General features: G+C 34.5%; 1 protein-coding gene across 8 annotated transcripts in view; it reads left to right on the top strand.

The window, feature by feature from the left end:
• Positions 1 to 22,278, top strand: part of LOC136036958 (longitudinals lacking protein, isoforms H/M/V-like) — a 42,904-nt gene that overhangs the window by 9,915 nt on the left and 10,711 nt on the right. For 5 of the 8 annotated variants that reach the window (XM_065719347.1, XM_065719346.1, XM_065719351.1 and 2 more), the window contains 6 exons: positions 3,879 to 4,509; positions 5,877 to 5,978; positions 9,498 to 9,561; positions 13,935 to 14,084; positions 15,246 to 15,419; positions 20,629 to 20,799. In XM_065719347.1, coding sequence (XP_065575419.1) covers positions 3,919 to 4,509; positions 5,877 to 5,978; positions 9,498 to 9,561; positions 13,935 to 14,084; positions 15,246 to 15,419; positions 20,629 to 20,799 — 1,252 coding nt within the window. In that variant the 5' untranslated portion in view covers positions 3,879 to 3,918. Of the gene's footprint in view, positions 1 to 1,873; positions 1,896 to 3,878; positions 4,510 to 5,876; positions 5,979 to 9,497; positions 9,562 to 13,934; positions 14,085 to 15,245; positions 15,420 to 20,628; positions 20,800 to 22,278 lie in introns of those variants that run through there. The other 3 variants (XM_065719353.1, XM_065719352.1, XM_065719350.1) reach the window with 2 other exon arrangements.

Below are 22,278 nucleotides of genomic sequence, written 5' to 3' on the forward strand. Positions count from 1 at the left end.
GTTCTAATTTTAGATTCCTACCAGATCCTGTGACATTGGGGGAGAGTTGGAGGGGGAAACCGGAATTCTTGGAAAACGTGAAAATTGGGGTATTTTTATCTTACGAATAGATGATCGGATCTTAATGAAATTTGATTCTTAGAAGGAATTCATGTCTCAGAGCTCTTATTTCAAATCCCAACCAGTTCTTTTGACATTGGGGGGAGCTGGAGGGAGAAATCTTGGAAAAATACTTGGAGTGGAGGAATCGGGATGAAGCTTTGTGGATAGAATAAACAAATGTCATTGATACATGATTGACAGAATCGTACTGGATTCGCTCTCTTTGGGGGTGTTGGGGGGAGGGGTTCAGTGATTTGGCGAGTTTGGTGCTTCTGGACGTGCTAGGACGATTAAAATTTGTAGGCGTGTCAGGGAGCTGCACAATTTGACTTGGTAAAGTCGTTTTCCCAGATTCGACCATCTGGGGCTAAAGGGAGAGGAAAAATTAGAAAAAATTAGGTATTTATAACTTACGAGTGGGTGATCGGATCTTAATGAACTTTGATATTTAGAAGGACATCGTGACTCACATCTCTTATTTTAAATCCTGACCGGCATTAAGCCTCTTATTTTCCTTTTTAAATCAATCTATTGATTCATAGAATTTTGTTAGAGCTCATACCATATGATCTCTTGGCTTTTAGCTCTTCTCGCCTCGTCACAGGTGCCATATGAGCTCTTAGCTCTTGTTTTTCAACATATCCTCGACATCCTCATCCAATTTTCTCTCAAACCTTCTCTTCAACTCCTGGATTTGGTTAGTTGTCTGGTTACAAAAAGTTTTAAAGACTTGATAATCTTATGGGGTTTTCTTTTTACTGTATCAAATCCATGTTTGACGTTTTCTGTTAATTAGCTTACTTATTTCATAAGTTAAAAAAAATAAACTTTTGGCCTGATTTGCACAAAATTTCAGGTACAAGACTTTTCAGCATGGAAAATCTCAGTTTTCACAACAACTCACATAAACGTCATCAGCAATAAGCTATTTTCAATTGGCATCAGCAAGTCTTTTGGAGTCTATTATGTAATTGATATATTTTTGTTGCTTGTAAGTAGGTTGTTTAGTAGGAAAACATAACTCCAAAATATTTAAAACGTGGTTGCTGTTACAAGCAGGTGTGGATATTACCTTCTTAATAAGAAAGGTCTGTTTTGCTGACAATAACCAAACTAAGATATTTAGAAGTTTGCCCTCTCTGAAACGAGTTGGTGAGATATTGTTTGACAGAGAGAATTATCAGAGAGGACAGACAAAAAAGGAATCCCTAGTACAAAAACCAGATCTAGTTGTCTATTGGGTTTTAGTAAGAATGAAGTCCCTCAGGATCAAGGACAAGATCATAATTTACAGAATCAGACATGGCCTGTTATAGCATAGCAGCCAAAGTAGATTCCCCTTTCCCCAAAAACCTTCCTTTAGTTACTATTAGCTTGAATTTGGCCAAAATTGTAGCTTGCTGTACACAATATTGTATTTTCCATGAATCTCTTTTTTTTTGTATTTTTTAAAGGAAAACCAGTATTTTTTTTAATCCAAAAATATTTCTATTTTTTCTAAAAATAGCCTCTTAAGCTCTATTTAAAAAATAAAAAATAAATTTATTCCTCACGCCTCTCAATACAAAATTCCTATACAACTGACACCTTTTTAAAAGAAAAATGTTATGGCAGGGCGAAGAGCGGATCGACTGCGGCACGATTTCCATTTAGAGTCGTCCTTCGTTAAAAGTCTCGAGATATGGTATCTTTATGTTTAGGCTGTTGGAGAAGGCTTCCAGTGATTTCATCCTTTCTACTGGGAATGGTAGTCTGTTCCAGATTCTGATGACCCGGGGTATGAACGAGTGATGGTAAGAATTTGCAGTAAGATTTTCTTGAAACTCACATTTTTCTGTTTTTTTTTCCTGCAGTGCAGCAAAATCAGAGTAGCTCATAAAATCTGAAAACGAAAGACAGAACTGAAAATCAAAACTAGGTAGCATTCTGAAACCATTGGTGAAAGAACTCTGAAAGAGCCTCTCTACAAGCATTAGCACAGAAAAAAAGGCTGAACATCCAACAAGGTACACATTTGGTCACAGAAATGTCAAGCAAATGATGAATGATTGTTATCATCAAATCTGTAGTTAGCTGCCTTACGTAGTCCTTTCTCTTCTTTTTTCCTTCAAGATAATTTACACTATTAGCACAACAAAAAATATACAAGCATAAGCACAGAAAAAGAGGCTGAAAATCCAACAGGGTACATATTTGGTTACAGAAATGTCAAGCAAATAATGAATGATTATTATCATCAAATCTGTAATTAGCTGCCTTACGTAGTCCTTTCTCTTCTTTTATGCTTCGAGATAATTAACACTTTTAGCAAAACAAAGAATCTACAAGTATAAACACAGGAAAAGAGGCTGAACATCCAACAGGGTACAGGTTTGGTCACAGAAATGTCAAGCATTAGCTGCCTTACTTAGGCCTTTCTCTTCTTTTTATGCTTCAAGACAGTTTGCACTATTCCACAAAAAAAGAAAAGAGCTGTTATGCCTATATTTAGCACATTTCAAATCTTGAGTCAAATACTGTTTTCTGTTTAAAGTTTATAATGCTTTGTACCAAAGAAAACTGTAGCTGTACATATGACAAAGTTTATCTGTGGAATATTAATTTCTTGCAAGAATATTCTTATTAGTTTTAAGCACATCATTACCTGTTGAAGAATAATTATATGATTTTTTCCAAGATGTTGCCTTTATCCACATATACTCAAAATATATTTCTCTTTACGTCCACCAATGATTACAAGTATAATCATGTCTTTATTTGTTGGGCTTGAAAAAATCTAGCCAACCATTTCTTCGTCTGGGGTGGAAGGATGTCATAAATAAAGATTTAAAGGAATTAAAGAGGGAGGCATTGAACAGATTGGGTTGGAGGAGGAGCGAGGGTAGCTTTGTTGGCCTCAGGCGGCTTGTTGCTGTGGTGAGTTATTAGTAAATGGCTACAGTCCTGGGTTAACTCAAGACTGACAAATTTTTGCTTCCAAATTTCACAGAATGTGTGTGCATAAAAAGTTTTGAGAAAGTATAGTTCTTTAACAATTCTGTGTGATTACCTTAATTGAGGTATCGTTTTTCCGTCTCATTTGATGTCAAATTTTTCACAATAAAGTGTTGTTTTTTTTCTAGAACCTTTAAATAAATAAAGTTTTGAATGGGTTTTATGCCGTAAATCTGAAAGGCAACTTGAAGATTACTGTCAGCAAATGTTCAAAAGGAACACTCTCAGTTTTGGAATTGAATTTTCAAAATAGTATTGGATCTATATTTTTGAATTCAGCAGAAATCACATTGCAAACCTTCAGTGCTGGATAGAACTCGCTTTTACTTCTGGATCTTCCAAGATTTTCAGCTTTCCACTAAAATCTGAAAGAAGCACTCGTTTTTTAAAGGAATTTCACTACAATAGCTAAAATATAACGTGATTAAAGGTTTTGGAAATATGTTTGGTCATTGTATTACAATGACTGGGCATGAGTCTATACCTAGTTGGTTAAATCTAAGAGTCTTCAGTGGTGCATACAAAAACTAAATAGGGCGACGCTGATTTAAGAATGCTTGCAAAATATGAAAGCATATTGTTCATCACTCATAGAGACAGAATTATTATCAAGTTAGCCATATTTATAAATTGAAATGAAATGCTAAAGCTTTAAAAGACAAGCACATATATTGAATTGCTATTTAATTTCTCAATGTTGAGTACTTTCTTGATTTTTACCTTTAGTGCCTATAATGCCTGTGATTTGGAATGCCTATTCATCTTGTTCAATCTGTTTTTAGTGAATTTGGGTCATTCAAGAATATTGTCACAATTTCTAAGATGGAGCAAAAAGAACTTTGTTTAAAGTGGAACAACTACCTGGATGTATTTCATGGAGCTTTTTTGTCTCTATTAAACAGTGAGCACTTCACAGATGTCACCCTAGCATGTGACAGTCAAAGCATCAAATGTCACAGACTTGTTCTCTCATCTTTTAGTTCCTACTTTGAAACCCTGCTTCTAGGGATGTCACACCCCCATCCTATTATTATTTTAAAGGATGTAAAATTTGATGATCTGCTATCTTTGGTGAAATTTATGTATACAGGTGAAGTGACTGTTCCGCAAGCTCAAACTAGTTCATTAGTAAAAGTGGCTGAAATGCTTAAAGTTAAAGGTCTTGGTTATCCTGATGAGACAGTTAATCAGACGCAGAAGCCTATTTATCTCTCTCAAAATACTCAAATGGCTCAACCTGCTAAAAAGAGAAACAGGATTGATACAGCCTCTGAAAACAGCTTCTTGGCTGAAGATTCTTCCAGTAATCTAGAACCCCCTGTAGCAGATACCTCAAATGATAAGCTAGTTCACTATCCTGCTGAATCTATTTCCTCTGTTTATAAAACAGGTATCGCTGCATGCAATTCACTGGTAAGTTTTTTTTATTGAAGTTTAGTTTATTTTAAGTCAAGTAACCAAAGGATGGTTATGTATTCAATTTTATTTAAATTTCAGACCAGGAACCAGGCTAGGTTGAAGTCAAAAGGTAACATTAGACTTTTGTAATACCTAGATACTAGATTATCCATCCTCCCCTGAAAAATACCTTTGGATAGAAATTTATTAACTTAAAAGTTAAAAAGTCCCAAGCACAAGATCTGATTTTCTTTCAAGATTTTCTGCTTTGATTTGACTTTTTTTTTCTCAGATTCTGGTTTTGTTTAGTTCAAAGTGTCAGTAGGCTATCATAGTGCTCCCTGATCTTTGGTAAAACTCTTAAACTTAATTTTTTATTCTTCCTACAAGATTAGGATAGAGGCGTTTAATAATATATAAATCAAAGTCCTTAGACCACTAATTTGAATAGAACAAACACTCATCTTTTGAGATATGCTCTAAGACATAATATATGAAGCTATGGTCCTCACACATTAGGTTTAAGTGAAGAAAATTCTTTCAGTGATTTTTCATCACAAGATGAACTGATGTCTGCTGGAAATAGGTATCGCCAAATATCTGTATGCATGATCTGTTTAAACTTATGGAGGAAAACGAACAAATTCAGAGCAATTGTTAAAAACAAATCTAAGATAAAAAAAATCCCTCTTCTTAGGCTCCATCGTTTTTTAATTAGGGAAATGTTGACGAGTTTGCAATGTTAACACCTTTAGAGACTGTTTTAAGTTCAGAATTTACTGTATGCTATAGTTCACAGGTGAGGTCTTTTGCCAGCCCTGTTAGATGTCTCCCATAAGATATCCCTACCACATAGGTTAGAATTCTAAGGAAACTGTATTTCCATGTCACTGTTTCCTCTTGTTTATTTAAGATGGGAACATGGCCATAACTTTTGTTGTTTACAAAGGCCCCTGGCGATGTTGAGCTTTTTCCCCCTTTTTTATATTTTTAAAAGCTTTTCAATTTCACACCATTGAACGTGGTAAGATAAGAAGTTGCTTAAACTGTCTTGTTTAATTTTTCTTTGGCAGATATGTTCTGGTAAATTTACTCTAGCATAGACAGTCACATCAAGTATCTCTAAAAAAGGATACTCAGTACAGATATTGGTATAATATATTTCTTTGATTAAAAATTGCTGATCTATCACAATGCGTCTTAATTCTGCTGAACTGGTTGAAGTTTAAGTCTATAGAAAGTAACCTCAACTTTATCATGATGTTTGACAGATCATCTATCGGTCCATAAAATACATAATTTGGATGGAAGATTAAGTTTTTCCTTTCTCTTTATATTTATCCTTTGATAACATTCATTTTAATTTGTTTTTTTTTTTTCAGAAAGTCAAAGATGAATTTGCGGTAGGTATTGACAAAGGGAGGAACGATAGTTCTAGTGAATTCGAAGATGATGGAGAACATTCCGGTTATAGCAGTGAAAAAGTAAGCATTTGTTAACTTTTATTACTTTTTAGCTTTTTTTCAAACCACATTATCGATCACAGCTTTTTATTTTGAAACAGGTCTTTCTCCATTTGGCTAACTTACAGCTTTCTTTCTTTCTTTAGATCAGGAGTTCAAGTGTTGGACTTATGCAAGGTCCTGTGTGCCAAAAATGTTTTTTTTTTTCTCAAATTTTATTCTTCTTATCAAAGAAATCACATTTTTCTTTTTAAAAATAACTATAAAGTGAAAAGGTCTTTAGTTGTAGCTGCAAATAATCATAGTTGCTGCAGTAGCTGTTTCCAGTGGGTTTTTCCAGTAAGCGACGCCTATATAATATGAACAAACTCAGTTGCCAACTTTTCTGCTAGTTCTATGGACCTAGTGAATTTCGAATCATATTTTGGTCTTCAATATCCTTCAAATGACTTACAGAACTGATAGACTATTTGAATTACCTTTAGTTCATTTTATCTTTCTAAGTTCTAACCTAGGATGATAGACTATTGTGAAGAAGTGAAACTAACCATTATTATACAACTCTGAAAAAGTTATGTCAGCTTTGCCTCTCACAGAGACTGTCTATCTTAGCTTTACTCTAATCAGGCTCTCAGTTCTTTGATCACTTTGACCAAGTTTTTCACTACCAACCACTGTATTTAACCAAGTTACTACCTGCACTAGCTTCAACCTAGTAGGGAACAAACAACAGCCCCTAACATCCTAAAATTAATAAACGTCTTTTTAAAGAAAACTGGTGAGTTAGAAAACAGAGATCATAAATTCTGATTACAGCCATATATGATGTTATAGTAAAACTATATGACGACATGTGTGTTGAAACTGGGCTTTGTTGTTTACTGTATCCAGCCAAAAAAGCTGAAGGCTTTTTCCTGTGTGATATACATTCATAGTTTCATCATAGTAATGGCTTGTGGCCCATAGTAGTGGCTCATGGTCTATTTTAACCAAAATTAGAAAAGGTATTTAAAAGAAACTGGCAAGTGAGGAAAAATTGCTATTTCTGGCTGACTCATGTATAATAGTTATTGTTTAAATCAGTCCGAATAGTAAAATGTTATTTTGAGAAATTTTATTTTAGGATATCTTGAAAAACAGTCTGAAGCCTCTGAAAATGGCTATAGGTCAAAATAAGTATTATGGTCTTGCCTCAAAAAGTTTAATTTCCATGCTTGAACATGTATATTAGAATCTTGAATGGAATTGACTTATTTGTCTTAGGTATGGCAATGCTGCCTTAGTAAAGGGCAAAGCTGGCTCTAAGCAGTTTTTTCCAGTATACCTCGTTTGTAACTAGTCATATAAACTTTGGAAAGGTCTCACTTGATTGGAAATTAAAAGTAACTAGCAACTGCTAGTGACCGCATCTGCTGTAGCTTGCGATCGCAACTTCTTGCGATTATGACTAGCCTACTTGCGACTGCATATGCTACTACTTTCCTTTGCAACAATGGCTAAATGTAAAACGTGGCTGTAACTATTTTAGACTTCCACTATTTACGTCTCTGCTACTATTTACAGCTTTGACTAATTTCGACTATGACTGCCATTACATGCAACTAAGACTGTTACTAATTCGATTGAAACTGACTGTGATTGTAACTAATTGTGATCGTGTTTGCGGTTACTTACGACTGTGACTGAGAGTGATGCTTTTAGCCAGTAATAACAAACGTATTTGTTTCATCTATACAATTTTTTTTAGTAATTTCTTGTAATAAGTATGTTTTTTAAACTTCTTACAATAAGCATGGAAAACAGAATACTTTTCAAAAGCTTTTCAATTTCATGACAACTATAATAAGTAATCAAGCATCCAGAGGCAAATAGTTAAAGTGGTCTCAATTCAGGGAAACTGGAGGGAAAACTTTGTGCGACTGAGGCTATTGCCATTGCTTCTGCTACTACCACAGCTTAGATACAAATACAGTTATGAAAACTCGATTTATTTTTGGGACACTGTGCGGGGTAGCGATGCTAGCGGCTGGAGACAGGAAATTAGCAGTCTGAATCTAAAAGTTGGAGCAATTCACAGCTTAGGTAACAATATTGATCCCGCCTATGGTGTTGTAGTACGATCTACGCGTCGGAGCGCAGGCTTGGAGGAGGCACCAAGTTCAGAGCTCTGTACCAAAAGCTTCTCATGAGGAGTTTTCGTAACTGTATTGGTATCTAAGCTGTGGCTACTACTGTGCCCAAACATGTTGAACTAAGTCAGATGAGTTTTAAATGAATTCTCGTTGTCAATATGCTATAGATGCAATTACTCAGGAATATATTAGAGCTTCGAGTGGAAACTTTCAGGAAAAGTTTAGTAGGACGGGTTAAATTACAAGAAATTAGTACAGCAAAATTGTCAAAAGTTGTGTATTTTCTGGATGATAGTATTTTTCTTTTTTTTTTCTTGTTGATTATACAAGAAATAAAATACCGAGCTCTTGGCTATTCATCAAATAGTTTGTGCTAATGAACTGTATGTAAGGAGTAAATCAGGCAAATAGTTTTAAGTGGGTTGGCACTCCCAGTCTTAATTTTTGTAAATTTTGTATTTTTTTTGTTTGCTATGAAAGGTGTTGCTGTTACTTATCTTAGTTCAAGTGACAACTGTAGCTTCATTTTTTTTTTTCGACTTAAAACAAGAAGTCTATGCTTGAATATTCTTATTTTTTTATATTTATAATGATATTAATTATAATAATGTTTATTAATATTCTTATTTAAATTTTTTATTAGTCTTCTTAAAAAAGCGCATGGAATCCTAAACAAGCTTCTATCGGCTTCTGACTGTACATTTTCAAAAAAATAATATAATAAAAAAAAACTACAAAGAAACATAATACAACATTCACATAAAAATCAATACATAACATAGGATTTGATTGACTTGTGGAGTGGAAAGTGCATGTACTCGAGCTACCTCTTAACAGCAGTTTAAGGCATACAGACTGGTTGGTGCCGACTTGGCTCTTCCTACTCTTTCATTGTTATTTTGCATTTTTTGTTTTTAAGGCTAATAGGCTTATTCAAACCTTTGTGCAAGTGTGTTGGGCTCTTCAACTTGTTCAAATTGAAATTCCATGTATCTTCTTTTAATCTACTCATCGTAAAATGGAATTGTTTGTATACTGGACCCCTTAAAGCATTTTTTACCGAAAAAAGGGGATATCCATTCACCCCTTAATATGTATGAATGTATAAGTGCATATGATGGACTTTTATAACCTGTTCGATAAGACTGATTCTGAGATGAAATGAAAACTTTTGTTTTGTTCTTCTATGATTGCATTTGCTCCTTCCGTCTCTCTGTGATAATCTGGTAGTTTTGGTGATGTGATTTTTGATTTTTTTTTTTTTTTATATTAACAGTTAAATTGACATGAATAAGATCTGAAAAGATATTACTAAAAGACTTTTGGTTACGTTTTTAACATTCAAGTCTATTCCAACTCTAAAGATTTGTCCATATTTCCGTGTGTAATTTTTTTTTTTTTTTTTTAGCTCATTGAGAATCGGATTTTGGTTAGGTCACAGAGAATGCCAAACGTAAGCTTAAACTTTTCAGGTTAGTCTTAACTGATCTTTTGCTTAAACCATCTCTCACTCATTACACGTAAGAATACTGAAGTTTCCCTAGGAATCAATAAAAAAAATAAAAAACAAACCACATTTTCAATTATAATGTAATGCACTGTGCAGCCTAAGGCGGGTGCGTTAAGCATTATAGTTTGTATATAATAACTATTTATAATTTATAATAATAATATTCCCTATGTGGTATAAAAGGGATATTTTTTATTGAAAAAAAAAAAAATCAGAATAATGTAGTAATTTAGTGTCACTCGATTATCGATAGTCTACTTTGTCAAACATTGACAAGTCTAGTGCTTAAGATGACAAAATAGTGCCATAATTTTAACTGTGAAGATCCAAAACCAGTTGCAATACCATACTAGTTCCAACATTCAATACTAATTCAATACAGTATCCAATATGAAGATCCAATACTAATTCCAATATCAGGTATCCTTGCATTCTTTCAATACCATGTTCTAGATATCCTCCAACGATTGGTAAGGGTCATTGCTTCCTCCCCTAAATACATTCTTGCATAATTCTTAATTTAGTCATTATCAAACATTCAAGATGTTCTTGACGGGAGTACTGTGAAATAATTTTATTTTAATTTGCTTGCTCAAAGTATTGCTTACTGAATCACAAATGATTAGAGTTTATCAAAAACAGAGCTACTAGAATACAAAACCCTTATATTGTAGCAACAAAAGTGTCAATACCTTGATGGTAATTAATTTTATTTTATATGCCGGTTTCATAAGCCTCTGCCATTTTGCCAAATATTTTTTCAAGAAAATTTTTTTAGTGAATAAAAATGTATTCTGGATTTCCCTAATTTCATTTTTCCCTAATTTATTAATTAATTGTTAAAGTTTAGTTTAAGTTAACTTAAGTTTAATTAGTTAAGTTTAAGTTTAATTTAATTAATTAATTAATTTGTCCCTAATGGTTTCCCTAATTTCATCTCTGCTGCTGTGTGAGGTCGTTAGATGAGAAGAATGCTTTGACGAATCATTCGCATTTTTTTAAGATTAATAAAAAAAAAGGTGTTAAACATGTTTATCAAAGAAAAATTAAGAGCCGTGTTAAACTTTTGAAAAGTGGACATAGTGTCTCTTAATAATACAAACTTGAAACAAACACAATTTATTGGAAAAACAAAACTTGTTCTGTCATAGTTATTTCGCCATCAAGTGCTCTTTATTTTTTAATCCTTTTAGTATTGTCACTAATTCATCCACACAAAATAAATGTTCATTAACATCTAGAGTGCCACAAACTTTTTCGTCAATTACATGAATAACCTCTATTTTAACGTTTATTGTAGTACTTTTTACTGTCCTTAGATTCGTCATATTTTTATATGATACATCAATCAAGTAATTCTTGTACAAGTTCCTCCTTTCTGTTAAACATAAATCATTTTCATGAATATTTCTAACTGTGTTTATATCTTTCTTTCCAAAGACACCATCAGTGACTTTACAAACTATTTTCCTAGAATTATTGATTCGTCTTCTACAATGTTGAAGTTAAACTATCCAGTTTAGTATTCAACTGTTCCTGGAAAGCTTCTCTCAAATTCTTATACTGGAGTCTTCCAACATCATAGCTTCCTGGAAAGTAGTTACCTTTCCTGAGTTTTATCTTTAGGTTAATCCTAAACACTACTATATCGTTATCTTTACTTTTAACATCAATAACGGTACTTCTATTTACCCTAGTATCTTGTGTCAATCAATTCAGTCTTCGGTTTACAATAACATAATAAATAAAGTTAGCTGTCTTAAAATATGGGTCATTTTAGGACCAAATACTGTATTGGTTGTAGGCAAAATTGCAGCAGTCTGTAATCCATTACTGTTATGTTTTCCTACAACAAATTTTTCTATGCTAGGATAACGTCAATCCTGGTCAGTATTTCTACCAACCTGGGCGGTGAAGTCTCCTAATGAAATTACCATATCTCTACCTGGAATCCTGTCTATTTGTTCTTACAGCTGTGGCTAAATATCCTTTGAGTCACTACCTCCGTTAGGTCAATCTACAGGGGTGTATACCACTACGACTGATGCTTGGAACTTTTTAGCCAAAAAATGAGCAACTAGAATTCTATAATTATTGGATTCCCTACGTAAACATGACTTAGCAGCTTCTTTATTGAAAATAAGCCCTACTATAGGCATATTTGCTCCATCCCTCTTGCCCGAGTAGATAAATTTTGCATCGCCTAATTTCTTGTTTCCTAACCTGGGGATATAAGTTTCTGAAATTCCTATAAATCTAGTTTGGAGCGTAGTAGAATAAAATTTATTTTAATTTAAAAATGTCTTTCAACCAACACCCGAATTTTCAGACTTGACAAGATGTGAAAATCGACAACCTAGACGATCAATTGCGACAGCACCAATACGGGCAGCTAAAGCAAAGGCCATTTTTAAATTGTCAAAGTCCAAAAACGTGTAGAAAAAGAAAACGAAGAGCAAAGACATGGGCGGTTAGAGGATATGCGAAAGCGACAATTAGAGCGTGTCAAAAATGAAAATGAAGAGCAAAGACACACATGGTTAGAAGACATGTGACACAAAGCAAGGGAGCGAGGCAAAAATTAAAAGTCAAGACACGTGGTTAGAAGAAAAGCGGCGGCGTGTCACAAATGAAGAACAAAGACACACGCGGTTAGAAGACATGGGGCACTGAGCATGTGAGTGGTTCAAAAATGATAATGAAGAGGAAATACGCACGCAGTTAGAAGAAGAGCGATGGGGTGTCAAAAATGAAAATGAAGAGGGAAGACACACGTGATTAGAAGACATGTGATACAAAGCAAGTGAGCGAGTCAAAAATGAAAATGAAGAGCCAAGACACGTGGCTAGAAGAAAAGCGGTGGTGTGTCAAAAATGAAGAGCAAAGACACGCGGTTAGAAGACATGCGACACCGAACGTGTGTGCGAGTCAAAATGAAAATGAAGAGTAAATACGCACATGGTCAGAAGACATGCAACACCGAACATGTGAGCAAGTCTATGAACATCAACCTGGACAGCGAGAATCAAAACGTGTCATAATGGAAAATGATAGCGATGATAATTGGGTTTGGGATTTTGATATGGATAAGGTCATCAATGCTTAATAAACATTTGTTAAATACCAAAGGTTCGGCGATTTTTATTTAATAATGACGAAAGACAAGCCGATGTAAAACATACCAAACAAATTGAAAATGATAGCGGGTATGATTGGGTTTGGATTTTGACATGGATAAGGTCATCAATGCCAACCATACCTTTGAAACGCTCCTGGTAATATATATATATTTATATATATATATATATATATATATATATATATATATATATATATATATATATATATATATATATATATATATATATATATATATATATATATATATATATAAATAAATTAAACATAATCCAAACATGTCAAAGATAATCCATTAAACATGTCAAACATAATCTATTGTACAAAATACGTTAAAAAAAAATGAGTTATTGCAAAACTCAGCCCTTTGGTATTCCATTAAACTGAATTATCAAAAAAGACACCTCTGCGGAGAGCAGGACAAGATTTAGACCCTAAGATGAGGCCTGGTTAATCAGATCAGTACCATTTAAGGCGAGGCCTTTGAAGTCTATTATGGAGATTAACTGGTCATACTATGGAGATTCAGATGGTAGATTGAATCTCCATATGGTAGATTCAGAGACTTTTTATTATAAATTGTTGATGGGCTCCAAGTTGGGTAATGGCTTCTGACCCTCAGTCTTGTAACTGTACATAATGCTTGCTAGTCATTGATAATCAACTGCATTCAGACATTCAATAGCAATTCGAGACAATCAGGTTTATTACGAATAACTGACAGTGTCATTACGGGAAACTGACAGTGAGTAAAGGGTCGCCACTACAAACCGAATTCTTAAAATCTTCAAGCTTCATTACAAGCTAAACTGTTAGAAATGAAATGTATATATATATAATACAGAAGCCTATGATTTGGAATAGGTTCTCAATTTATAAAAATAATTGGGTTTAACTAAGCCAACGAGAATTTATTAGAATTAACACATTTGTTAAAACAAACTTATCTAGAAAAGGCCGACAGATCTAGCCGAATTTCACCACTAGTTTTAGCAGACTTGAAACACGAGAAGTTGTTTTTAGTTGTTTTCCTGACATGTTACACTAGGAAATTACTTGTCTAATTTACATGTTTTCTTTTACTAGTGAGTTTTTTTGTCTCATCTCAATGCACCACATAATAATTTGTTTTTGTTCTATTAGAAGGGTTACTTTTGTGAGGGTTTTAATGCTGATTTATTTTCAATTAAATTTTAGAAGTTGAAGAAACATTCCCAGATTTTAGTCAAGATATTTTATCACACAAACATGAAGACGTTTCTTTAAGGGTCCCTGCTGGTGTGTCTGGACAGCTTACTCGTAATTTAAACCCTTCTGAGTTTCAATCAAATATTCCCGAGAATGAAAGTGAGTTTTTTGAGTTTTTCTTAATTTTCATTCTTATTATTAAGTCAAAAACTCATCTGTCTTCCCTAAAAAATGTAATGGAAAACGGTAAAGATTTTTTAAGCCCACTCTAAATGTACATCGCAAGGGTATGATGCTGGACATGTTTGTGGCAGAGATGTGTATGATTAGGGCATAAAGGGCATGAAAATGAAAGCACTTTTTTTCTTCCCATTTTTTATTAAGCTTTTCAGATAGTTTAATATTGTAAACTTTCTCCTTAATTGCAACACTGAATCGTGGAGTGAAAAATGTAAAAAAAATGTATTTATTTTTTACACTGAAAGAAGAACAAAACATTTGTACCCCCCATTGTACCGCCCATTTTACGCGAGTAGATTGAGTTACATTGTCACAACTCAGTACAACTTTTTTGTATTGAACAGATGTAAAATAGTGAGAACATTCGATATTAAGTAAGAAAAGTAATGTTTTTCGAATCAGAAGAAAAAAATTAATAAAATTTTCAATAGTCAACTAAATGGGTAAAAACAATAGAGTAGGATTATCTAATTGGTCTTTCTAAAAGCATTCCCTGTAGGTAAGTCAATTGATAAATAATTTAAAGTGTTGAATCTCGATGAATTTTGATAATTAACATATGAATATTTAGCTTAGATTTTTAACTATACAGTCATATATATATATATATATATATATATATATATATATATTTGTTTATTTATTTATTTATTGAAAGAGGTGAATTTATTTGTGAATCTATCGAAAATATACAAATACAGCAGATCGTAAGAAGCTTAATGTATAACAATTGTAAGAAGCCTTAGGTATTAGTAATCTAACAAGCTATGTCCCAACCATTAGTGAGTACCCGCTATCTTCATCTTATTACACCTTCATCAATTTTCTAGGTGATCATGGATGCTCCGTACCGATTCCTGGGAGGTTCATTGTCCTAACCGTTTTAATTTCTAAGATAACAAAATCCCCCTTGACTGGGATTAAAAATGGGATGAGGTGTAAAAGTCATTGGAGATATCTATGGTTACTATTTGAGACATAGAATTGTCATTAAATTTTAAAGATTTTATTTTCAGAGGAGCAGTTGATTTGTTTTCTTTTGTAGGTTTTGAGGGCAAATTATTTGTAATTTTCTTCCAGAAATTAAAAACTTATATTCAAAAAACGGAGATGATCAGTGTTTTGGGATTACAAATTGTGATGCATCACCTAAGCAGGAGGATAATACTTTGATCATTCCACCAAGTATATCTACGAAACTTGGCATTGATTTTCGCTCTCCTAAGTTGGATTTAACTACTTGCAAGAACGAAGGTATGTTATCAAATATCAAGAGCCTACATATATTTTTGAGAACAAAATCTGATGTGTGTACGTGGGTTTAAACAGCTTCATTTGCACCGAACAGTAAGATAATAGCATAGGTATAGACTTAAAAATTTATATTGAATAATTTTGGAACCTTGAAAATAGATAAAGGCTATAACGCTCCAAAAAACCTAAAACAAAAATGACACAAAAAGGGACAAACGACAGAATTGAAGTGTCATGGTAAGAATTATTTGAATTGCTAGACTACTCTCAAAGATTCTCGTATCTTCTCACTGAAAGAAAAAAGAAAAAACGGGGTATCTCAAGAACCAGCAAAGATCCTGAGGTTTAGAAGCCATAAGAGGTGTTAACCGTTATTTGTTTGGTTCTAAGTTCTAAGTTTGACTTGATAACTTATTCTAGTCTCTGTTCGTTTTGGGTTTGATTTATTCATTGATAGTGATTTATGTTTGTTTTGTACTTGCACTATTATTTGACTTTATATCAGCTATTCCTTGGTTTGATATACTCCTGGTTTGATAATTAGAATATTAATTAATTAATAAGTGTTCATATTAACAATCCAGTGCTTTGGCCCAAAGAAGACCAAAATATTAACAGAAAATGTATATACGCATATAGCTACCCTTTTTCAAATATCATGCAGTATACCAATCTTCCCTGAACAGAAATACAGTTCTTAGGAATGAATTTTTATAAAAGACTGTTTACGTCGACTTCATGAAGAAATTAATCTAAGCAATCAGGAGTCCAACCAGTTTCCAATAGTAGGTTCTCAAACATGTGCCTATTAGCTGTAATATTCATTTAATTGAAACGTAGAAATTCACTAGCTAAAAGAAATTTGTGAAAATTACTAGTTGCTAGGGCTCGGTGTAACTATTTTTCAATGGTTTTGAATTAAATTGTTTTTTATAAGTATATTTTTGAAAGCTTTTTTGTTCATGTGCAAATTGTCGTGTGGAGAAAAATTTGTGAGGAAAAAATGGAGAAAATTTGACTCTGAAGCCATTTCTGGTGTTCATTTTGTTGCCTGACAAAAACCAAAATATTTGTTAGCAAAAAATATATTTTTTAAAGAAAATGAATTGTGTATTTTGAGAGAGCTGCTGCTACCGTCTGTCAGGGTCTATTTGGTAACGTACATAAATAGGTTCAAAAGTACAAAACGAATAAACGGGAGTGAAAAAAACAACTCAGTGCCCTATACCTTTTCACCCTCCGAACAAGAAAAAGACGCTTAACAACATAAAAAAAAATTTAAACCTCTAACTTGATGTGAATTTTTTTTTTTTTGCATTTTTATTTGCTAAAAACTGAAAAAAAGTAAATTAAGTGTTTCACACATCTTTTATGGTCAATTTTTGACTCTGAATTCATTTCTGGTGTTCATTTTGTCGCCTGACCAAAAGCAAAATATTTGTTAGCAAAAAATATTTTTTAAAGAAAATAAACTGCAATTTGAGCATACTGTTACTACCGTTTGTCAGGGTCTATTTGGTAACATATAAATAAGTTCAAAAGTACAAAGCGAATGAACAGGAGTGGCAAAACACCTCAATGCCCTAGACCTTTTCACCTTCCGAACAAGAAAAAGCCGCTTAAAAACATATACAAAATCTATACCTCTAGCTCGATGCGAAATTGTTTTTTTTTTACGTTTTTTTTTATTTATTTGCTAAAATATTTTAAAACAATGTAAACTAAGTGTAACCCATCTTTTATGGTCAACTTTTGATTCTGAGTTCATTTCTGGTGTTCATTTCGTCGCCTCACCAGGAGCAAAATATTTGTTAGCAAAAAAACATATTCTTTAAAGAAAATAAACTGTTTATTTTGGGAAAGATGCTACTACCGTCTGTCATGGTCTATTTGGTAACTTACATGAATAGGCTCAAATGTACAAAATGAATAAATAGGAGTAACAAAACAGCCAAGCGCCCTAAACCTTTTGGAACAAGGTACGTTGTAATTTCAGGATCTTCATTGATTTCGACCAGAGTGGCTGGTCATGTGTGAGAACAGGTGCAAATTCTCATGTTTTTCCTTGCCAAACAACAAAGCGCAAGCTTGAGTAAAGGCAGGATTCGTTACTAGACGGGAGATCACTCATGGACAAAATAAGATGCTTGCCTTACTCCAAAGGTTTCCCGTTTCATTGTGTATTTTGTTAGAAAAAATTGACTGCATGAAACCAGTCCAGCTTGACCTTGGAACATTCAGGAACCCGGTTGCTAACCATAGCTGATCTAGGGAGACATACGGGTCGCTAAAAGTTCTGTCAGGAATCTTCTCATATTACATCTTTGAAAGCACTGTCTCACTAATGCGGTAAGGGTAGATGAGGATTTTTCCTTTTTGAGCTACTTCATTCAATGAAACTTCAGCTCTCGGAATGGGTGATCGGCTGTTACTGAGAGGAGGTGTGACTGTTGCTAGCAGAGCCATCCCATGGAAATTGTTTTTTCTGTCCATCGTGCACACATAGTGATCTGCAATTTCAGCTACATGCTGAACAGCTTGTGTGGAGGTAATTCCCACAAGGCTAGATTCATCATGGACTGATGCACAACGGTTAAATTTATGGATTTCACCATAGGAGGAGCAGAATCCATGGCTGTGTAAAATGTCAATAAGAAATTTGGACTTGGAAATGGTGATCCAGTTACAGTTGCTAAGCCTAGTTGCAGCGGACAAATTAGAGTATGCGGGTGAGCTGCTTGAACGATGGAATTGCCATTGGCTAGCACTCTGAAGGAAATTCCTGTTCCAACAAACAGTTTATCTAAGAACATAATCAGGCTACAAGGTAGAGAATCTTCCAGCTGTTTTCCATAAGATAATTGTTTTGCTGTCATATATGATTCCCTCTGTGCTGGCAGTCCTTTGATGTCACTTTTGATAATTTTCGCTCTGCTCTAATAAGCTTGATTTGCTCACTCTCTTCGTTATTAATTTTTTTCTCAAGTAATAAAAATTCTGGAGTATCTCGGGATGTTTTTTCTTTGAATCTCAGCACGTCAGCCTTCGGGTCAAGTTACAGCACGGTTCAAGGCCTGTTCCGTTCAAAAACTCTCCCATTTTTGCAACAAGCTCACTGATAGTAAATCATTCTTCGTCATTTTCTTCGACAAAATCGACCAGCATCAAAACCGCCTCATATCCTTTCATTGTTTCCTGACCTCCCCCTTTTTGGACGTTTTTTATCTGGCTTGGTATTTTCGAATATTCCAAGGAGTTCTTGCGTCGTAAATCTGGTTGGAATGCTCTTCTTTGATCGAAACGTAGAAGAACTGGCTGCATGGTAAATAGCGTCAACTGCGTGTTGGCGTGGCACCGTACATATTCGGTTGAAAACATTATTTGCCCAGTCATCCCCTTGGCTTTTGCACGCTGTCTTTACACTTTGTTAAAAGTCTTTGGTCCGAACCTTGTACCACTCATGACCTTTTCTGTGGTCAGGGTTGACATTTATCCTTGTAGCGCAGAAAAAGCAACACTCTTGGAAATTGAAACTGGGTTCCCGCGATCAGTGATTGCAGGGCCACTTGTTCTGCGTCCATCTTTTCTGACAAGGCTCGTCTTCTATCATTCTCAATTTTTGACAGGTATGTTTTGTTTGTGAAATTCTTTCTGCAAATAACATTAAGTTGGTTTCCTACCTGGACAGAGATACTAGTACCTCGCGTTTTGCTAGCTTCGTTAATCGCTGTAGCTTCTTTCTCTGCCAATACTGACCATCTTGAGGTGTCTATCCGTCACTCACACAAGGGATATAAAGTGCCGGTAGGGTCTGCCATCTATAAGAGACAACTGGGAATTAGTAGACTGTCAGTGGATACGTTACAAGAAAAATCATTATCTGAATCGGACATTCTACAGCCAAGTCCAAGTACAGCGATAGCCTTCATTAGCTCCCTTCGGCAAAATCAAACGTGACCGGTGACTTTTTTTGTGGACGATAGTACTCTCACTTCCACTAAACAGTAAAAGGTACAATCACTTATGCCAAAGTGACGGGTGGCTTTTCGGCGGGCGATAGTTCTCTCACTTCCCCTAAACAATTTCCGTTCAGTGCAGCCTCATCTACCGTGCTGCATTCAGCGGGCATGTTGGCTCTACTTAAGTTGTCAGGTAGATGGCGCTGACAAAGTATGTATTAGAAAAAGAGCTAGGAAGGGCGTAAAGTCACTCCCGCATTTCCTTCTTTCAATTACTTCTATTCCGTAGTAGCTACGTAACGAAAACAACGACAAGATTGAAAACGAAAAAGACGAACCTGTCTTTAAATATCTGATCAGACTCCAAACTATTTTCCATCTGCGCAGTTTTTTTGCGGATAGGTGGCTCTGCAAGGCTGAGCACAAAAAAAAATTAGAAAAGAGCGTATAAGATCAATACATGGTTGTAGCAGAAACTGAATATCAGAACGGTCTCTATAAATGTCTGTAGAATTAGGTAACTTTTCGGAAATTGTTATTTGTTGAAAATGGTGAAAATCAATCGTAAGTATGTGTTCATCTTTGAAAAATACCCTATGAACATAGGTCACTTGCGTGTTTTGTTTTTTTTTACGTTTTTCAACTTCAAAAAACAAAAACAATAAAATGGTAAAAAGTGACGTTTATGTTATATTCTTTCAAATACAATCATTTCTTGAAAAGGAAACCATCAACATGCTGCTTTTCTTTTCATGGTTCTTTATTCTCGGATTCTGGTAAAAGGAAAAAAATAGCAGAGAAAAACTAGAAAAAAGGTAATTTCTCAACGCGATGAAGATTTTGATAATTTGTAGAGCTCTCTTTCTGCATAAAGTGGTGCAAAAATAATTTCTGTACCAATTTTTTCCTGGTTTGAACATTTTTTCCGTATCTCTCCTACTATTGTCAATCCGAGAATTCATCTTATATAGAAAAGAAATTCCTCGTATTTTTAGTGGTAAATTTGAAAGCACTGGACTATCTTTATATCTAATTGAACAAGAAATTTCTACGAAGGTAAGCTAGGGGGAGGGGGGGGTTGATACACCTAAAAAAATGTTGCAGGGAGAAAAAAACTAAAGAAAATAGTTTTTGCGAAGAAAAATTACCTACGCTGTAAGTGCCATTTCGAATTTTAATCTTGTAATTTTAGAAAGCGGTAGATTAAATTTCTCATGTTGGTTTATGAATTTATTTGCATTTTTTTTTAGGAATTGAAGACTTATTTCCGAATGAAGACGAGCAGATGTTTGAAATTACAAATCCTGATTTATCACCTAAGCTGGAGGTTAATACTCTGGTCAGTTCACCCAGTATAGCTACCAAACTAGGAAAAGATTGTGACTCTCCTAAATTGGATATATCTGCTTGCAAGAACGAAGGTAAATAATTTTGTGTGGTTCACTGGTGACCATCAATTTGGTCAGATGAGGAAAACCAAGAATTCAGGATGGTCAAACATATTCATAGAGTATTGCAAGAGTAAAGCGGCTTGTTTGTTCATTATCACTTCTTTTCAAAGTAGTTTTTAATACAAAGGGTGACTGTCAAACCTAGGTCGGGGGTATCATACTATTGGAAGCTGAAATTTCAAGGGCTTTTTTTGGTGCTTGAAAGTGATAATAGGAACCTGCTTTGCCATTTTTACCACCCATACTCGTAGGGTATTGAATTGAAGCTCAGAAATCATCTGTTTGTCCGAAGTAGCCGAAAGATTTATTTAATACTCCAAGGGAAATGACCTGAGCCTTGCTACCTTTCGAGCTTGGGTAGTAAATTCTACAAATTACTAATTGTTTAGAGAGGGATTATGCTCTGGAAAAAGATGACAGTTTTGATTAATGCTTGAAATTTTCAGGAAAGATTCTCAGAGCTGATAAGATTGCGGTATTATAAGAGGAAAGGGTCTGTATGGCGAACATGCTACATTTTGAGAACCACAGCTTTTGTGAAAAAGACTGTCAAGAATATTTTGTTCCCCAAAAACTAAAGACTATAAAGGGTTAAAACGCTCATTTAGGTCGGACACATGTCTTCAAATTACATGTCCCGAAAGGGGTCCGAAATCTCACATTCGATCGTTTTAGCATAATGGGACCAAATGCTATGGTGGAAGAGAAGGGCATTGGAGAGTGCACAAATTGATTCAAAAATATCTTGTCCCTAACCAGTTTTAAATTTACAGTTACTAGTCCCTGGACCATAAGAGACAACCATAGGGGATAAATAGGTAAGCCAACGATTTATATGCAATTAAAAGTGCTGGGGCAATTAAAAGTACTCTCACCCTTTGTGGGAGAAAGTGCTGCAGACGTTGAATTTTGCCAACCCCACGGTCGATCTTCAATGACAAATGATAATCAAGATAAAAATCAAGGTAACGAAGATGCTCAACTTGTTGAACTGGTTTACCACATAAAATTACCAGGCCAAAGAAAGGCAGTGGTGCACTAAATCTACAGAACATCTTTGAAAATGTTTAGCGCACATTTACTACCAATAGACTGAATAAATTTGAAATCCCCTACTTTTTAATGCAAGATTCGCTTTTCTCACTAGTTCCTACACAGATGGGGGAGATACAGTTAAAAAAGTGTCATCAGCAAACAAGTTAATATACTCACTTTTCAAGTGAAGTCGCAAGAAATCAACTTAGGTGAGGTAAAGCAGCAGACCTAACACTGATCCCTCTGGTACTCCGCACCTCACTGGAAATGATGCTGATCTCGCAACACTAGTTTATAAAGTCTCCCTAGGTGAACCAACGAGATAGCTTTTAAATCACTCTAAGTACTTTCTGGGACCCCTAACGACTCAATCCTGCTTAGAAGCGTTTGAAAATCAGCTCTATCGAATGCTTT

Source organism: Artemia franciscana, chromosome 16 (genome assembly GCF_032884065.1).
Source record: "Artemia franciscana chromosome 16, ASM3288406v1, whole genome shotgun sequence".
NCBI classification, from domain to species: Eukaryota; Metazoa; Arthropoda; class Branchiopoda; order Anostraca; family Artemiidae; genus Artemia; species Artemia franciscana.